Below are 20,007 nucleotides of genomic sequence, written 5' to 3'. Positions count from 1 at the left end.
CTGCAGAGAACTACAACTCCCGAGAGGCCATGGGGGCGCTGGGTTATGGGCGGGGCTCTGCCCCTCCTCCTGGGCGCGGCGGCTGCGCGCGATTGGCTGTGGCGCGGCGGCGGCGGCGGGCTCTGATTGGCCGCGGCGGCGGCGGAGGCGGTTTCCGGAAGGGGCGGTGGGAGGAGGAGCGATATGGCGGCGGAGAGCGGAGCGGGGCCGCAGGAGATGATGGAGGGTGAGAGCCCGCCGGGGCTGCTGCCCGGGCTGCGGGGGTCGGGGAGGCGCGGCCGGCTGCCCCAGCGCTGCCTCCGGGCGGTGCTGCTGCCAGCTGCGTGCCGGGGAGGTTTGCGGGCCCTCCGGGGTCGTGCAGCCTCCGAGTGTCCAGTGGCCGGGCCCTGCCGGGGCCGGGGTGTCACCGCGGGGCGGGATCCCCGCCGGCTCCGTGCCCGCAGGGAGAACCAGTGGGCTTGTGGAGATGGCCGTGACGTAAAAAGTAAAGATAACGAGAAGGAAAGCTTGTGGATGGCGCTGGTTTTCCTTAGTGCCCCGGTGAGATGAGGAAAGGCTGAGGGGGCCAGCGAGGAGCTCGGTCCAGGCTCAGGGTGGCACCGGAGCTGTGGCTCAGTGAGCGTGAAGGGATCCGGCAGGTTGTTCTGGGGAGGTTGCTCTTATCTGCGAGGATTTTTTTTATCCATGCCTTCACTTTTTCGTGTCATTGGTACTATTGTACATGATACTGATTTTTTATTTTTTTTTTTTTTAAGTCTAAAACTCTTAAAGTGTAATCGTTCTAATTCCATCTCCGTAATCTTTGGAATTGCACTTCATTGATCTAAGAAATTTCCTTTTTCCTCCAGTCTTCTTCCCAGATTGTTGGTTTTAGGAAGATGTGATGGGAGGAAAAAGTGCATCCAAAATCAAAGTAGAAACAAGGGGTAAGAGGCCTTTTATTTAAGACTAAACCTTTCATTTAGTTAACTTAGGATTTCTACTAACTGCCTAGTCGTTTATGTGAATCCTGGTTATTTTCTCTGCCTGCTGCTCCTGCCCTGTGCCCCACAGCCGGGAAAAGCCTGACCGGGAATTTCTGTGTCTTGTGCAGTGGATAAGAGGATCGAGTCCGAGGAGTCGGGGGACGAGGAGGGGAGGAAGCAGGCGGTTCGCTTGGTGACAGAGCTGAGCCAGCAGAGCCTGCGGGATGAGCAGAACGGCGAGAACTCGGCAGGTACCGTGTCAGCCTCCGCGCTGCCTCCTGGAGCCCCGGCCGGCCGCGTGTGCACAGCCTGCAGCACCCCCTGGGCTCCTCCTGGCCGGGTGGCCATGGGAACCTGCCCCAGAGCCAGCCTCCTGAAAGCTCAATAAATCTGTTGCTAGAATAAAGTTGCCTGCTTTTTATGGAACTGCTAGTATTAGAGCTTTGATTTTTTTTTTATTTTTAATTTTTTTCCTTGCTTATTTACCCATCCGTGTTTCCCTTTGATATCAAAATGCAAAGCATCTTTATTCTTTTCTTTTATGGAAGTTTAGAAACCTTATGTGGAAAGATTTTCATTAGAAGTTGTCATGAGGAGCTTTTCATAATTCTGCCTTAGTTTATGTCATTTTTTACCTAAAGAATTGCCAGATTCCTTTGGAAGGCAACAAAGACCATTTCTAGATGGATTGAAGGAGCCTGTCCCTTCTGTTGTTTTAATTTAAAAGTTCTAAGACATCTCAAAATGATATCTTTGAATCCTCTTGGGTGTAAACTTTTCCCACTGTTTGCACTAGAGCACGGGACAGAAATACTGACAGACTTTAAAGCCTGTGGATGTTTGATAGGAGGGTTTTCAGGGGTTTGCATGGAATTTGTCAGAGCAGATCCACTTCTGCACACCCTGTGTGGTGATCTGAGCTGAGCTTTTGGTGCAGTCTGAAGTGTAACAGCATTCTTTTGACAGAGATGTCCATATTATCATTATTATTATTATTATTATTGGGATACTGAAAGGGAAATTATGAAAGAAATTTTAGTTCTTACAGTGGAATCCCTGCTCGTCTTAACCTTGCACGTTGGGATTTGCCAAAGTATCTTTCAAACTGATAAATTGTTACTAGAATTTTAAATCTCTTCTCATAACTAAATGCGCTCTATTTTAGATCTAATTTGTTGCTGATAATTTAAACCCCCTGAATCCTACTAAAGAAATGCTCTTCCATTTTTCATGGCTCTGCAAACTGTGCAGTTGATGGAAGCATGCAGATCAGATGGAGCTTTCCTTTGCATGCCTGGAACCCTGAGTGTTTGCTCAGCTGCCATCATTTAGCTGCGTGTGTTGGAGGTTGTATTTTGCACTTTGTTCCCCTGGGAATTGTATGAAAGGAATCACAGAAGTGATGTGCTCTCACTCTAGTGAAAGCAAGAAAAGCACATTCAGATTTGTTTGCTGGGTTACATTTGTGTGCTGTTTAATAGAATGACTGTATTGTTACATTTTCCAAACTGCAAGAAGCATTCAGAAAACTAGGGCAGGATCCAAGCAGAGGAATAATTTTTGAACATTCAAGATACTTTCCACAGCCAGCTTTGAATTTCTCAGCTGAAAGGAAAATGATGAGTTTTCCACATTTTTTCACAGAAGATCTTAAGTAGCTTGAACAGCTGAAATTTCAAATTCATCATTTAGCTAATTCTCTGAGGAACAGAGCCTCTGGTTAGAAATCATATAACTGAACTATTTATAATATTCTTCATGCATATGCACTTAAAGAGTGTAGTTAGGATTTTTGTTGATTGAAATGCTTGTGGTACTGTGAACTTACATAACTCAGTAATGACTGTTCCCACTGTGGAATTTGGGTTTTCTCAATGGTGGATTTTTTTTTTCCACCTCTGCAAAGGCATGTGGCTTGCAGGCATGGGTTACACAGAAATTCACTTAGGAAACTTCACTGCCAGAGTGATGGGAATTTTTTCCATTGAGAAATGTGGAGTAAAGCAATTTGCAAGGGAAATTGCAGTCCTGGCTGTAAAGTGCTTGTAGGAGGGTCAGTTTAGAGGTTTTTTATATCCAGTCACTTCATAAATAAAATGACTGTAATTTGCTAGAACCATTTTTTTTCTTCTTTCTCTTTCCTTTTTTTTTTTTGTTTTATTTTTCTGCTCTTGAGAGAAAATGTGTTTTAACACTTTCCTACCAATACTGATTTACAGCTGACATCAGACACACATCTCCCTCAAGCTGCTGAATGCTTTATACACAGTGCAGAGACTTCATGACAATTGACTTCAGTACACAACAGCACTGCCTGTGTGTGTTCAGTTTGAAATTTATTTTATTGTAGTGTGGGTCCTGTGTGATTTGGATTTGCAGCTTTGGATTTGAGTGCTGTTTTCCACACTGGCTATCATGAGAGGTCTCTCAAATATGTCAAAATTAAGAGGAACCTCAGAACAGAGTATTTAACACATTACCTAAATCTAGTGTTTATAAATTAATATATTCAAGCTTCCTAGCCAAACAAAATCAATGTTTTTTTCTTGAATGGGGTTTTTCCTGAAGATTTTTTTCTTTACTATGTGTGTGGTTGGCTTTACTGTTGGACAGCTTTGAAGTCTCAAAGGACTTGAAACTCAAAGTTCCTTCACCATGAACACTAAGTTACTGCCAGTATCACTCAATACCAGGGCATAATTTGGATTTTTCATGTGATATCTCAAATAACTGTTGTTCCAAAGCTGGGCACTGCTCCTGTGGGCTGTAAATTCAGCAAAGCTTGGAGCACTTCTCTCTGAGAGTCTTTGCACCCAGGAAACAGATCAAAGAGGTGCAGCCTTGATAGCAGCAGGGTGGGGTATCCCCCTCCCTTGCTGAAGGGCAGAGCTCCTGATATGGAACTAAAATAAGAAAAAGCAGGCATTGCTCACTGCTCATTGCTGACAGGCACTTGTAGATCTGTCAATTTTTGGTGGCATTTCTATCTTGCTGTTCCACATCCCCAGGACTACCAGCTCATTTTTCATCTCCAAAATATAATTTGTTTCCTGCTATTTTGTGCTATTAAAAAAAAAAAAAAAAAAAAAAGAGGATTGCTTTTTCAGTCTTAACTTCTGTGAATCAGCTCAGTGAGTCTCTTTCCTGTTTAAATGTCCAGGCAAGAGCAACAGCTCAAATACAGGAAGGTCAGTGATGATCTGTGCACTAGCAAACCCTTGGAGCGGGATGGTGGCATTAAAAATGGTGATGCTGGTACTGTTTGTGCCTGCACTGCTGCTTGCAAAGCCAAGCTTTAGCAGGAAGAACACTCATTAAATAGGAACACTTGACATTTACAGGGATTTAACCACTCTGGGCTGTGAAAAGTCACTGCTGCTGGGTTAAGGGAATGAGCTTGCATACGTGCAGGAGTTAGTGCAAAGCCTTGGGGATGTCACTGTAATTAAAGTTGCTTGAGTTTTTGGTAGCACTCAGAGAAGCTTTGCACATGAATTAGAAAAATCTTGCAAATCGTGTTGTATGTCAGTTTTGCAAAGCTGAATCAGACTTTGTTTTTCTTCAGCAATTGATGCAACCAGCAAGCCACCTCCAGCAAATGGGAATGGGCATGAATTATTCAGCATGAATTCTCCTGTAAATTTCCCTCCCTCGTGTGCTGTGGTAGAAGCACAGCAAATGCTGGGGTGTTTTCCAGAGCTGTAAAAGCATTTCCCAAGGAAATTCATACAGTGGCATAAACAGTGTTGTCTGGCATAGTAGGGAGTTCAGCCAAACAAAGGGAGGGAGATCCATGCAAAAGTGCTCGCCACAGTGACATGAAGTGGCAGTGCTAACAAAAAAACCCAAACCCTGAAGAGTGGGATTGTTGAGATGTTTGGTCCTTCCTGGCCATCTCACTAGACAGTTAGGATTCCTTCTTGGCAAGGTTTTATTGTGTTGTCAGAGGAGCACAGACTTGGGATGGGGTAGGTGTGAAGGAAAGGCATCCTGCCCATCCTTGAGCCTGCAGTTTCCAGCAGGTTGGGCTGATCTCTGTGTGTTTTACATCTGAGCATCCTGCTGTAAAGAAAGGTTTTCCTGTAACTCTCGTGGCTTTAATGAAGCAGAATCTGTGAATTGAATTGTGCCTCTCATGTGTTTGTCCTCCTGAGGAGCATTTGCTCTCTGCATGGGGCTGTTGTCCTGCCTTTGGCTGTGTGCTTCAGGAGCTGGTAATGTGTTTGCCTCTCGTGCAGGAGAAGCAGAGACCCCAGTGGACATGGAGACCATTAGCCTGGACCCAGAAGCTGAGGTAAAGGCAGATTTTTGTCCTTTATTCGGCAGGAAGCAAAGGTAGGCAAAGGCAAGTATTGAAACCTGATTCAAAGATCTAATTCTTCTGAAGGTGCTGGCTGCTGTGATCCTCCCCAGAGCTGATTCAGAGCCTTTAGAGTAGAAGTGGAGGTGTTCTATTTTTCATCCCTAGCTGAGACGTTTTGTTAGTACTTTAGAATTTTAAATGAGGTGTAGATGCACTGAAAGTGTGTGTGTGCTGCAAGAGGCACTGCTGGGCTGTGAGCTTCAGGGAGTCTGTTCAGTGAGCTGATGGCTGCTGTGAGCCCTGTGCTTTGGAACAGGCACTTACCCAGCCCAGTGCCTTGGCACCAGCAACCTCCTGAGCCCATTAGCAGCAGAGGGTTTCAGCTGCTTTGGAGGGTGGGGAAGTGCTCTCTGTCTCTTTGACTTTCAAATCTGGAGCATCTGAGGCTGAGCAGCACAGATGGGAAGTGCCTCAGCTGATTGCCAGTGCAGGATTAACATTCACAAAACCACTGGTTATTCAAACTGGCACTGACTCCTGCTCATCTGAGGCCTGGAACTGGAAATGCCAACTTGTGTTCTGGTTAAGCCCTAGCAAAGTAAGTAAGAGAACTTGATGCAAAGCTTTATTTACGCAAGAATTTTCCCATTTCAATAAATTTCTGAAGATTTCTAATTTTGGGAATGCTCAGACTCAGGAAAGGGCTGTTGCATTATATGCAGTTGACATTTTGCATTTGCAGTTGACAAGTTCAGGCCGTGTGTCTCAGTTGTGGTGGTAAAATGTTCCAAACTCCTTTTAGAAATGCTCTTGGAAGGGAAGTTTTAATGAGCTGCACATTTTGTTAAGCCTATGATTTCCTTAGAACAAAGTACCAAATTGATCTTTAAAGACCAGATTTGTTTTGGAACAACTGCTAAATCCCTCAATTTCTCTTTCAGGATGTTGACTTGAATCATTTCCGGATTGGGAAGATTGAAGGATTTGAGGTGCTCAAGAAAGTGAAGGTAACAGTCCTGGGGAGCAGAGAATGCCTCTTGGAACTGGGGATTTTCTCACCTATAAGAGGACAGATAGACAGTCTCTTTTTGGCTGAGATTTAGTGGGTTTGCTTCATTTTTAGCTGAAGAAGACAGTGTGTTTTGGAAGTTGGTGAGAGGCAGTGCATCAGGGCACATCCTGGACTAGCAGAGCAGACTGAACATAGAATAATGTGGATGGTGAAGCCCTCAAAGCAGGCCCAGTCAGAACATGTTGCTCAAGGCCTTCTCCAGTTAAGCTTTTGAGTGTTTCCAAGGATGGAGATTTTGTATCCTCTCTGTGCTGCTGTTACTGTATCTGACCATTGTGGCTGAAAGATTTCCTTCTGTAGAATTGGAGTATACCAAGAAAAGATTTTTTAAAAAAAATCAAACAAAACCCAACAAATTCCCAACAAAACTTAATGGGGGAACCCTCACCCACACCTTTTAGTCTGTGAGGCATTACATGCAATCCTTCATAGCCTTTTTTTTGTTGCTTTTCCAACTTTTCTCCACAATTAGACGCTGTGTCTGCGGCAGAACTTGATTAAGCGCATTGAGAACCTGGAGCAGCTGCAGACCTTGAGGGAGCTGGATCTCTATGACAATCAAATCAAGAAGATTGAGAACGTGGAGGCTCTGGTGGACCTTGAGTGAGTGCAGGGCAATCACCAGGGTTAGGTTGGGGGTGGTTTGCTGCTCACTGTGTTACTCATGCTGTACTTAGCCCAGTGTTTTAGCCTCTCTCAGGATTTATTCTGGTGCTCAGTGAAGGATAATGTCTGTTCTCTATTGTTATTCAACCTGTGGAGTACACAACTTCCATTATCCTGAAGCTGCAAAAAGCAGCTGGAAATGAACCCTGTGCTGTGTGAGACAGTGAGAATGACTGGTGGTTGTAGCTTCCACAAGGTGTAGGAGCTCTCAGGCCCTTTGCTCTTGCAGTGAGAGCTCTGTGTAACAGGTGTTTATTCCTGCAAAAATGACAAGAGATTTCAGGTAAGGTTATTTTTATTTTTGAAGAGTGTTAGGGAAGGAGTAAGTACCCTTCCAAGTTCCTGAGTTTCTGGCACTTGCCTGAATCACTCTGGAGGTACATGACAAAACTGTTCTCCCTGGGGCAGGACTGGCCCAATTCTCACCATCACAACCTTTTCCTGCCCAGGGGAGCCCTTGACATGGTCCTGTCCGAGGCAGATCTTGCAGGCAGGCACCTTTCCCAAGGAACATGCAGATTGGCATTTTCCACCGTGGCAGCTCCATGGCTGGGCAAAATAATGGCTGTCTTCTGCATGTGGCAGGTGATTTTTTTTTTCCTAACACACTGCAGAAGTATTTTGAAAGTTTTATTTGTTGTATTTTTTGATAAAAAGAAATTACATTCATGACTTTAGCTTCAAGGCTTGATCTCTGCAGTCAGGGAGATTCCCCACTGTCACCATGATATTTTCTGAATGATATTATGAAAAATCCTCTTTGCCCAGGATTCTTCTCCTGGGAAGCTGAGAAGCCTCAGAGAGAAATGAAAACAATAATTATCTGATTGCTTCTCCTGTGTTTGCTGCTCTGGAATGTGGTCTGGAGATTATTTATCCCAACATGTGAATTGTTTTTACCTAATGACCAATTACCATCAGCTGTGTTGGACTCTGAGGAGTCAGTCACAAGTTTTTCATGATGATTCTTGTTAAGCCTTCTGTCTGTATCCATTTCTGTCTTTAGTACAGTTTTAGTATAGCCTTTTTAATATAATATCATATTACATAATAATAAATCAGCCTTCTGAGAACACGGAGTCAGATTCCTCATTTCTCACCTCACAAACACCACACCCCACCAATTTGCAAGTGTTTCTTTCAGAATCATCCCTGCCTGATGGGCTGATGAGACCTTTGGTTTGTTTTGCCCCAGGGTCCTGGACATCTCCTTTAACGTTCTGCGACACATTGAAGGACTGGATCGGCTCACCCAGCTTAAAAAGCTCTTCCTTGTCAACAACAAAATCACTAAAATTGAGAATTTGAGCAGCCTGCAGATGCTGCAGATGTTGGAGTTGGGGTCCAATCGAATTCGGGTAGGTTTGCTCAGAGGTGTTGGCTGCAGAGTTCTGAGCTCTGTGCTGTGATTTTGGCATTTCCTGAAAGTGCACTGCCCTGACTTTGGTTTGCAGTTTTGTTGGTTTTTATTGTTCCAGTCACTCCCTGTGCTGATTGCTGTGCATGCTGGAGCCTTTCATTGTGCATTAGTGCCTGGCTGCTAAATCACCATTTGTGAATTGTGTCTTTAATGAACTCCTATATCCCCTGTGTGTTTCCTTTTGCAGGTGATGGTTCTCCCTGCTAGAGAGCCAAGCCTGTCAAAACCAGCAGTTCTTTTCTCTTACCTTTTCACAGGCTGGTGCTGAGTCCATGAAACCTATTGAGAGCAAAATGAGTTTGATTTGCAGGTGCAATTTACAGCCTGCTATGGCAGTCAGTCTTGTTTAGGAAAAAGATTTTCTTGATGCTTTGCTCTGGAATGCCTTTAAAACCTAAAACTTGGTACTGCACTGCTGATTGCTTTGGGATTTTATTGTGCACATTGTGACTTTTTCAATTTAAAATCTGTGCCACTTACAGGGGAGCAGTTTTGAGCAGTGTCTCCTGTCCCTAAGGTATGATTCATGGATTTACTCAGTTCATAAGAGAACTGGTCAGACAGATGACACAAAAGACTTGCAACATGCAAAATAAGCTCTTTTTAAAAAGCTTTTTTAATTACATGCTCTTTAGAAAATACTCATGAAGATGAGTGCATTTCAATCAATGTGGTGTAAGTTGGTGCTGCCCATTTATAGTCTTTGAGAAATTACTTGTTATGGTAAAAGATTAGGAAAAGAAAAATTGTCCTCTTTGAAAAAATAGAAAAGAAAAATAGAAAAATTGTCCCCTTTGTTTCAGGACTTGTGGAAGAACACTTTTCTTTGTAGAAAAGAAGGAAACTTCAGCTATTAAAAGCAGCCTTCTAAGGCTGAGATGTGTGCTGCTTTTTTGAAGAGGAAAAATTTTGGTTTCCTCCTAAAGCCAAACTGGACTGAATTGTTTTCCAGGAATTCCTGCTTTGGAAATGAAATTATTTAGGGGGATAAATCTAGAGTGTGAGAACATCAGCCAGGTCAGATGGGGGATTAGGAGCCTTAGAGTTTGCATAGGATGAGGGATAGGAGTTATGGAGAGAAGCACTTGGCTTTTTTCAGAAGCAGAGCAGGCTCAGCACACTGATCCTTACATGACAGAAGCTGGGTTAAACAAAACTGTATTCTGTATCTAAGCATCATTTTCATCTGGAAAAAAAGAAATCCAGCTAGATTTCTGAATTGATACTTAAGCAGTACATTGTCAATTATGTTGTCAAGCCAAGGAATATGTTTTTAACAATAAGGTTAGATTTATTTTATGTGCTTTCTCAGTGTTGAGCCTGAGCATATTAAGAACAAACAAACAAACAAAAAAACCTAAATTGTTGCTGTATGGGTAACACAAGCTTCTTAAATTACTTTATTTTTAGTGGGGTTTTTTTCTGTTTGTCTGTTAATTCTATTTTGACTTGCTTCAAACAGCAGTGTTCTGTGCTTCTAATTGCTTGATTGGAGTGAGTAACCTGTGACTTGGCTTGGCACAGAGAAATCTGGTGCTGCCTGGGGGTACCCAGAGCTCCTGGGCTGCTTTTCTCTTGGTGTAGGGTGTGTGTTCTACAGCTGGACATACCCTTAACTCTTTAGGGTACAAGGCTGTGGACTCTTCAGGCTCTGAGGTGCCTGATTGACTTTTTCTCTGTGTATTAAAGCTGTTCTTGCCTACTCAAACCTCCCAGAGTGCCCTTAGCTTGGAATCCCTTATGACTTAGCACTTCTTGCTCTGTTTGAAGAGCAAAACTTTATGCTTAAGCTGAATATTTAATGCTTTTTTTCTTTAATGTTGGACTGAGGCAGCTGTAATGTAAGCTCTTTACTTGTTCTTAGGTTTTTGTCCCCTCATGTCCATATATTCCATTCCTCTCCCTGTACTGAGTCATCAGTATTTCCTCCTCAGAGCTGGAGAAGCTGCCAATGAGCAACAAATCTATAATTTTTCTTGCAAGGTCACAACAGGGCTAAGTCCATAATCTTGAAGGGGGCAGAATGCAGATTTGAGCTGATTAACCCTGTATGTTCAGTGTTCTGGCAGCTGTGGGATAGAGGTCCTTTCCTGAGTGTCCATCTTCTCCTTCCTTGTGCTGTTACATGCCCATTTGAGCACCCAGAGTGATCCAGGTACTGCTGGGACTCAGTGGCTCCCCAGCACTACTGAATTGAAAATTTTGGCAGGCAGGAGGCACGTGGAAAAGCTGAGATGTCACAGCCTGCCTGAGCACAGCAAGACACAGCTCTGGGTGTGTCTGTGTCCATGTTATTGTTTTTACTGTGAGCTGAAGTCCTTGCTGCTTTTAACAGCATCTTGATTTTTTAATTCAGAGGCTTTTCCCTGTGAAATAAAAGTGTTTCCTTCTGTTTGCAGGAGCCTTTTGTAATCTTACCCTTTTTCCTTTTTTTTCCTGTTTTCACTCTTCTGTTTGTGCTTTCTTCCTTCCTGTGTAACATCCTCGATGCTTCACAGAAATCCTGATTTTCTCTTCCTGAAGGCTGAGCTGGAGCTGAACTGGAGCAGTGTCTGTGTTCTCCCAGTAAAGTGTGTATTTAAAAGGTGTGCATCACTGACTGCTGTGGGTGTGTTCTGCCAGAAGCAAGGCTGTACAGTGAAATCCAATAACACACCCTGTGAGACAGCTAACTTTGCTCATGACAGAGAGGCTGAACAACTCACCTGTGTTATACAGTCATTGATGTGCAGCACTAAATTTACTAATTGTGTTCTTTCTTCCCAGATTCTCTTTCCATTCACTAGTAACAGCTTTTTCTTTAAATTCACAAATGAATATCTTCTCCCCAGGCTACACCACGTGGTTATAATGTGGCTACAAAATGACAGCCACGTCTCCCAGGTGGAGCTTTGCAGTAACACTGTCTCTCCTCTGGTTGTTTCACAGGTAATTGAAAACATTGACACCTTGGCCAATCTTGACAGTCTGTTCCTTGGGAAGAATAAAATCACCAAGCTCCAGAACCTGGATGCCCTGACAAACCTGACTGTGCTCAGTATACAGGTACTGTGTTCTGAAAGCCTTGAACCACCCTGTGAGATGGGATCAGCTCTTCTGATGCTTTGGGCTGGAAGGAACCTTAGAGACCATCTTGCTCCACCTCCTGAAATGGGCAGGGCACCTTCCACCATCCCAGGCTGTGTCCCAGGGATCCAGGGGCAGCCACAGCTTCTCTGTGCCAGGGCCTCACCTCCCTCACTGAGAAGAATTTCTTCCTAACATCTAATTTAAACCTTCCTTCCCCCTTCACTTCATATCCTTGTGAAAAATCCCTCTCCAGCCTCTTGTCAGCACCCCCTTAGCAGGTCTGCAGGGTTAGAGTCAAACTCCCGTGCTGGAAGGAAGTGAGATATTCTTTGTGTTGTCTTTTTTCATCCTTTCATGCTACTTGAGATTGACAGACACTGATAAAACTATAAAGCAGCTGTCTGATTTTTATGGAAGAAAGAACAGGAAATGAGTGTTATTCCCTTCTTCCTTCCTGAAACACTGTTTCCTGATGTGTTACAATAACACTGAAAGTGTGATGCCTTGCAGTGACAGTGCCTTGGTGTCACTGCCTTCTTACTGAGGAGGCCAGAAATGTGAATGAGCCTGTGCTGAATGCAATCTGTCCTCAGTGAGCTTTCAAACAGCTTCTTCCTTTTTTAAAATGTGGAATAAAATACACTCAGCTAATTTCTTTCACTGAATCTCCTTCTTATCCATGTGACAATGCTTGTGCATTGTGGTATCTCTTCTTAAAGCTGCTGGCAAGACACACTGACCACCTGCTGTGGGTGCCATTATTCTGCAGGACATACAGAATTAGCTTTATGTCCTGCAGGACTGCAGACAAGACAAGAGTGCAGTGTGGTTAAGGTGGTGTAACTTCCTCTCTGACCTTCCCATTTGTAAAGACCTACAAAATGAACACTGAGACCTACAAAATGAACACTGAGACCTACAAAATGAACACTAAGACCTACAAAATTCATGCACAGGCCTGCTGTTTGTTAAGACACCAAGGCAAAAACTTTCAGGCTGCAACTTCAGATGGGAAGGTCAGAGTTTGATTCTTGCTGGGGACTCCCATGGAGTCCCTCCTCATGCATCAGGGGTGCAGAGACCAAACAGCTGAGCTCCCAAGATCTGTGTGGGCCCAAACAGACTGTTCCCCTTCCCAGCCATACTTTAGGGGAATGGTTTTCCCCCAGTGAGTGCCATGGATTTGGGTTGGTTTGGAGGGTACTAAAGATCTGCTGCACTTGCAGAATAACCGTCTGACCAAGATTGAGGGGCTGCAGAGCCTGGTGAACCTGCGGGAGCTGTACCTGAGCCACAACGGCATCGAGGTCATCGAGGGACTGGAGAACAATGTGAGCCTCTGCCTGACTCTGCAGCACAAGTGCTGCCCTGAGCTGCTTGTGTTAGTGGCTTTTCTGGAAGTTTCTGTGCCTCAGTTTCCCCACTTAGGTGTGGGTTCCTGAGTCTCTTGAGAGACCACAGATATCCAAGTGTTTTGTTGTATGTTAAATTCTCGTGTGGGTAAAGATCCTCCAGATATTTTGGAGTAGAATTATTTTCCTGACATGGGGAAGGAGATGTGGTTGAAGCAGTAGCCTGGCTGATCCTCAGCCATGGGAACTCCTGGACACAGCTGCTGCAGCCTTTCAGACACAGCTTGTAGATAACCATAAGTGCTTTTCAACGGGACAGAACTGGAGCTGGGAGGAAGAGAGGCCAGCCATGGCATGCAGTTTGCCTTCCTGTCACTGTACATGTCTGTCTTTTTGGATGGGATGGATTTTGTGGAAGTATCATTTTCACTCTCACCCAGCAAAAGCTTTTCTAAAATTGTTGAGTTTCCTGCTGCTAAGAGTTTGTTGAGCTCTGCTGCTCAAGGGGACACTTTGGATCTGATTTTTAATCCTCCTCTTAATGTATTTTGAGGAAAGCTCACTTTTTAGGAGCCTTTGGCTGGCAGTTGCCATCCAGCCAGTAAATGCCTTCATTTTTGTCACATTTTGGTGGGTCAGTAGCCCAGCTTAATGGAAAACAATCTTCCTTGTTCCACATAGGCAGCAAGAGCTGAGCTGAGTGTGAGCAGCTGGCAATAATGTGTCTGCTCCTGACAGCTTCCAGCTCTGGGCTTGGAAAAAGAGAGAAGATGAAAGGAAATCAGATCTAATATTTTTGTGTTTGCTTTGTCTAGAACAAACTCACAATGCTGGACATTGCAGCCAACAGAATTAAGAAGATTGAGAATATCAGTCACCTAACAGAGCTGCAGGAGTTCTGGGTAAGCACAGGCCAGAGCTGTTCCCCAAAATGTCTGTGCCACAGTGAGGGAGACCCTTCAGATGGGCAGCACATGGACTTGTGTGCCTTGGAGGGAGCTCTTCTGGTTCTGGTGATCAGCTTTAAGGTCTGACAGTCTGCATGCATAGTGTGGTGGTTTGCCCTAGGGACAGGGAAGAGCTTGAAAATTTCTTGCTGAGTGGTGAGGAGCCTGTCTGTGCCTGGGAAATGGGCCCTCCTTCATGCCCAGGTTGGTTATGAAACAGCCCCACATGTCCTATTTCTGCAGCTCTTCTTTCTGTAATGACAGAGTACCAGGGGAAGCACAGAGCTTGTTCAGAGCAGGGTTGGTGTATTTGTGGTGTTATAATTATGCAGAAAACTAAACCAACTTCTGATTCCATTCCTGTGTGTTCTAAATGCACATAAGTGAGCCCCATGGAAGGGAAGAATGATGTATTTGATTTTATGTTGTTAGAAGGTTAATTTATAATTTTATTATACTACATTATATTAAAGAATACTATATATACTATACTAAAGAATGCTAAATATAATGCTAGTAATATAAATATATCATATAATAGGATATAATATAATAGTATAGTGTATTATAGTGTATATATATATATAATTTATATATATATAAATTTTTATATTTATATATATATATAAATTTATATATATATAAATATTAAATATAATACTAAAGAATACAGAATGCTAAAAAGATAATAATGAAAACTCGTGACTCTCTCCAGAGTCCAGACACAGCCTGGCCCCAATTGGCCAATGAGTGAAAACAACTCACAGGGGAATCCAATGATTCTGCTAATAATATAATATAAATATATAATATAATAGGATATAATAGGATAGTGTATTATAGTGTATATATATATATAGTTTTTATTTATATATATATAATAAATATATATATAATTATATATATATATAATTTTATATATATATATATAAGTTTTTTTATATATAAATATTAAATATAATACTAAAGAATACAGAATGCTAAAAAGATAATAATGAAAACTCGTGACTCTCTCCAGAGTCCAGACACAGCTTGGCACCAATTCGCCAATGAGTGAAAACAACTCACAGCAGAATCCAATGAAACAATCACCTGTGGGTAAACAATCTCCAAATACATTCCAGACAAGCAAAACACAGGAGAAGCAAATGGGATAAGAATTGTTTTCCTTTTCTCTGAGGTTTCTCGTTGCCTTTCAGCTTCCCAGGAGAAAAAACGTGGGCAAAGAAATCATGTTCAGAGAATGTGAATGCCACATAACAGCTTAGGATTGCTTCTGTTTCTTTCTGGCACCCTGAATTGCTGAGCTCCTTGGCTTTCCTAGGTCAGGAAATTCAGAGGTGCCCTGTCCTGAAGCATCAGCCCTGTGCCATGTTTGGGAGCTGTGCACAAAGGTGCTGATGTGAGAAAATGGAGAAGCAGCAGCAGATGTTGATGAGCTGGCACCTGCTTTAGCTCTTGTAGAGTCTCTGCATTCAAGGCTGAGAATAAGAGTTGTGCTGTATAATGTCTGTCATTTGGAGTGATTTAAACTCTTGGGCAGATGCTGAGAGAAAAGGAGCTGAAAGCAGCTTCAAATGAAGCCCAGCTGGAGTCTGCAGCCCAGGCTCCTTAGATGGTGTTCCTCATCTTGCAGTGTGGATGAGGAGCCAGCCAGCAGTGTTAGCTGGCCATGCCTGTCTGTAAGGAGCATTTCTGTTTTTGAGAAGCCCATTTAACTGCCCATTCATCTTTTGGGCAGAGAGGTGAGGCAGGGCAGTGTGGCTGGTGTGGGGCCTGCCCCGATCCTGTGCAATTTCCTCCTGTTTGCCTCTTTGCTGTTGCTGTGCTGATAGGAGGTGTCTGCACTGGTTGCACTTGTACTGAAATTACTTGTACTGAACTGGGCCGGATTCCTTTGCAAAAACACCAGTGTGTTTAGAGTCCTTTGTCAGAGCAGAGGACTGGCCAAGATCTGTTAACTGAGCACAGAAAATGCCCTCCTGGCTTTGTTCCAGCCTTCCAACACTATGTTTAAAAAAACTGATTTGTTTGAAAAGGAGCAAGGCAGAATTTTCAATGGAAACCAGTGTTGTATCTCAAAATTTATATTTTTTTTCACTGACTGCACAGTTGAAGCCACATAACAATGTCCTTTAACACCTCAAGTAAACAGAATTCAAAATCCTGTCCACTGTAATAGTCTTCCAGCAGTTTCTCAGTAGCACATCCCAATGGAGGGACTGAGATGTCTGAAAGTTGAGTGACTTGGCTGAAGTAACATTGTGATGAGCTGTAGCAGAATGAGACAATCCAATGAGGTTTTTTATATTTAATGTGAAGGTGGCATTGCTGCAGTGACTCTGTATCCAAAAGCAAAGGGTGCTGTTTTCTCAGGGTTGGACAGCTTGGGGCCACCTTGCAGCTTTGCTTCCTTGTTGGGCAGCTGAAGCACTCAACCCTCTGTGTGCAATTGCTGAGCCAACAATGAGGCAGGAGAAGAACCCAAATCACAGAGCTTGGCATTTCCTCTGGAGTGCAGAATCAGTGTTTCCAGGGAAATTTATGTAGAGAGAGAGGAAAATGTTGCTTTTCTTGTCAGTTTGGGACCTTTTCTAATGTGTCCTGAGAAGTCAGATATAAAGATTTCCAGCCCATAAATGCAGAGTGGAGTGGGAGAGGGTGTGGAGACTGGCCTGGTGCTCTGCAGGGTCTCTCCTAGCTCAGTGCTTGGGTTGGATCTGCTGTCTGAAGGGTGGCACATCTGCCCAGCAGCCAGGACAGTGTGGAGAAGCTGGGTTTAGTGCTGAGCCTGTCTTATGAGACAGGAGAGCTCATCTCAGGGGTTCCAGGGCAAGAAGGACCTGGTAGGGAGGTGTTTGTGCTGAGCCTGGCCTGTGAGACAGGAGAGCTCATCTTAGGGGTTCCAGGGCAAGAAGGATCTGGTAGGGAAGGTGTTTGTGCTGAGCCTGTCTTATGAGACAGGAGAGCTCATCTTAGGGGTTCCAGGGCAAGAAGGACCTGGTAGGGAAGGTGTTTGTGCTGAGCCTGGCCTGTGAGACAGGAGAGCTCATCTCAGGGGTTCCAGGGCAAGAAGGATCTGGCAAGGAAGGTGTTTGTGAGCAGTGCTGCCCCAGTAGCAGTGACTCAGCACCACCACTGCTCTCCTGTTCTGGGGGCTCCCTGTGGGTGTGAACATGCCTCTGTGTGTGTGCTCTGCAGATGAATGACAACCTCGTGGAGAGCTGGAGCGACCTGGATGAGCTGAAGGGAGCCAAGAATTTGGAGACTGTGTACCTGGAGAGGAACCCCCTGCAGAAGGACCCCCAGTACCGGCGCAAAATCATGCTGGCCCTCCCGACCGTGCGGCAGATCGACGCCACCTTCGTGCGGTTCTGAGCCTCCTGCTGCCCTCCCTCCCTCCCCTGCCCTCCTCCAGAAAATGTCCCAGCAGGGTTTTTTATCCACTCACCATCCCCAGGTCTTCAGTACACTGACACACACAGGGCAAAAAGTCAACAGAAAGCACTGAAACCAGGTCTCGTGTACAATGCACTCATTGTTTTTGAAATGTTGTTATTATTATTATTAAATCTTAACACAAGAGCCTTCAGTGTGCCTGTGGTTTTTATTTCGTGGGGGAGGTGGTTTGCCTGCTCCTAACACCTTTACCAGAGGGTGTTTGCAGCAGGCTGAAGCCATGGGAGGCACTTGCTGACCCCTAGTGACTCTGTGACACGTGTTCAGGTCAGGAATGTCCTCACAAACACCACCTCCAGATCAAGGCTCAACAGTGGCCTGCAAAAGTGAAAAAAGATCTGACCCAGGTTAGTTACCAGGTATACCTGGTGGTACAACATGGGGCTGCAGGGGGAGTAGTCTTTTTGTATTCAGGTTTTTAAACAGAGCTACAAGCTCATGAGAGGACTGGGGAAAAACTGGGGTTAATATATTAATGGTGAGCCAGGTAGGGATTTAGTAGCACTTTGTTGCAGATAGTGTTTGCCATCAGAAAACCTGAAACACATCCTGCTCCTACTGAAGATGGCAGTGTGGTATTGCTGTCCCTCTATACCTGTGTTTGATCTGGGCCCTTGAACTGCATCTCTGCTGTAGCTGAAAAACCCTGGGAAGCACTTGCCATCTGCTGCTGTTTGTCCAACAGCCATGTCATCATCCAGGGGAGCAAGGAAAACCAAGAGGGGTGCTTGAAAATGTGCTCTTGGTGGTAGTTGGATTCATTCTGATCTGACATGAATTTGTATCTTTAGAAGAGTGAAATGAATCCCTTCTTCAGCTGGAGGCCAGGCATATTAGGCAGGACAGTGTGGCCCTGTAAGAGATTTTAGTTCCCCTTTGTGAGCTGTGTTGCATTTGCTCACTGGCAGCTCTGCTGTGGTGACTGGACTTGGCTGGGGAGCCTGCACCCACCATGTCACTGAACTGGGAATGTGGTGACATGAGTTGCTGTGAGTCCCTCACAGTACCACAAGCCCTCCCTGGGGGCTGTGAAAGCAGCAGTGTCTCAGTTACTCTGTTCCATGGGTGCTGTACCCCACACTGCTCCTGGGCTGGCAGCACCCAGCTGGGATTGTCCCCAGAGTTGTACAAACCAACACAAACCGCGTTCTTGTAGGTGTGAGGTGAACACAGCACCTAAATCTTCCCTGGTACCCCCAAATCCCGGTGCCTTGGCCAGGCCCCAGCCCCTCCAGGGTGTGAGGGGGAGCTGCTCCTTCTCGCTGCCTCTCCCTGAGCCCTCTTTGCTCAGGGCCACCCAGGTCCCCTCCTCCAGCTCAAACAAAGGCAGGGCCTCCTCCTGGCCGCTTGGAGGAAGGCGTTTCCAAACGGGGAATGTGCCTGCACACCCATCCACCTTCCTCCTCCTCCTGTCCCAGGCTCTGCCCCTCCTACACATGGCTCACATTCCCCAGGAGGGAAGCCGCCATCAGCAGGAGCAGGAGGGTGGCACATCCCAGTGTCCCCACAGGAGGAGAAGCAGCATTAGGGTGGGAGGACCCCCCTGCCCTGTGCCCCAGACCCAGCTCTGAGGGAGGAACAAGCAGGGCAAGGGCTGGGCAGCAGCTGTGGGGGTAAAAGCTGCAGTTTGGGGCTCGTGTTGGGACCTGCAGGATAGGGGCAGTGTGAAAAATGCGTATTTTATGATTGGCTTTTCACAAATATCAAAATGAATATTATATGTGTTGTATTAGAAAGTTATGCTGCATTAATTCTCTTAAGTAGTGTGTTAAATATAGCTTTAGGTTATAACAAAATGTTAAAATAGAAACTATGCTATGTAAGATACTTTTTTCCTAAAGAAGGGATTTCGCTGAGATAGCAGCCACAGGACACTTAAATCTTTCAGAGAAAGGGAATTTATTACTCCATTATCAGGAGAAATTAACTTCTTCCTGCCTCACAGGCAGGACAACACCATTAGGATTCAGAGGAAGAAGTTGACACTGCCCAGACAGAATCCTGTGTTTGAATGGAATTTATGCATCATGTATGAGGTGTATGAATATGCAACAGGCCATTGTTTTTAAGAGTTAATCCTCTGTTAATGTGTGTCCTTTTTGAGGTTATGCTGCCCAGAAAAAGGTACCTGGACTGTCCATAACTCTTTGTTTCTATTGTTTCATATTGTCCTAATTCAAATTGCCCAAAATTTTTATTACTCTAATTACATTGCTGTTTTTATAACCATTTTATTACTATTAAACTTCTAAAATTTCGAAAACAAGTGATTGGCGTTTTTCACAGGCAGGATGGAACAGACCCTGGTGCCTCCATGCAGCTTTCCAGCAGTGCCTGGCCTGGTGGCCTGTCCCCAGCACTGTCCCTGCCCAGCTCCAACACGGGGCTCAGGGGTGCCTGCTGGGGGATTGAGGGGTTTTGTGGCTGTGTACCAGGAGGGATAACCAGCTGCTGCCCCAAAGGAGCACCACTGCCAGGCACTCTGGATTGCTTCCCCAGCAGAGACAGTGTCCCTGTGCTCCAGGTGGCATAAGGACCTCTCTGTGTGATGGAGGGGTTTTTTGGGGATAGATCACCCCAAAGTTTTCAGGACAGGGATGTTTTTCCTTAGGGATAATATTCTTGGGCCATGAGGAGAGGGAAACATGCCATGAAGAGCCCAAGCTTCTAAATATTGCACCACTAAGAGTGTTCTCAGCTGGGATCCTCAAAAAGGCCAAGGCCCTCCTGGGAAGGTGGCCCTGCCACCACCCT

The 20,007-nt window shown here is 44.8% G+C and overlaps 1 protein-coding gene across 2 annotated transcripts; it reads left to right on the top strand.

The window, feature by feature from the left end:
• The first annotated feature begins 142 nt into the window (after positions 1-142).
• PPP1R7 (protein phosphatase 1 regulatory subunit 7) lies at positions 143-17,379 on the top strand. Of its 2 annotated transcripts, XM_058031305.1 has the most exons (11): positions 146-226; positions 849-926; positions 1,094-1,216; positions 5,204-5,259; positions 6,210-6,275; positions 6,813-6,943; positions 8,202-8,364; positions 11,355-11,471; positions 12,722-12,826; positions 13,663-13,749; positions 16,996-17,379. In XM_058031305.1, exons 2-11 carry the CDS (start codon positions 884-886, stop codon positions 17,170-17,172), a joined length of 1,068 nt encoding a protein of 355 aa, XP_057887288.1. In that variant the 5' UTR covers positions 146-226; positions 849-883; the 3' UTR covers positions 17,173-17,379. The 2 variants fall into 2 exon arrangements, with proteins under 2 accessions (XP_057887289.1, XP_057887288.1); XM_058031306.1 differs by lacking the exon at positions 849-926 and having other exon boundaries at positions 143-226.
• The last annotated feature ends 2,628 nt before the right edge of the window (positions 17,380-20,007 follow it).

The sequence above is a fragment of the Melospiza georgiana genome, chromosome 10 (assembly GCF_028018845.1).
Source record: "Melospiza georgiana isolate bMelGeo1 chromosome 10, bMelGeo1.pri, whole genome shotgun sequence".
NCBI lineage: Eukaryota > Metazoa > Chordata > Aves > Passeriformes > Passerellidae > Melospiza > Melospiza georgiana.
The sequence above is the reverse complement of the archived record's forward strand: the minus strand, read 5'-3'. Positions and strand labels throughout refer to the sequence as shown.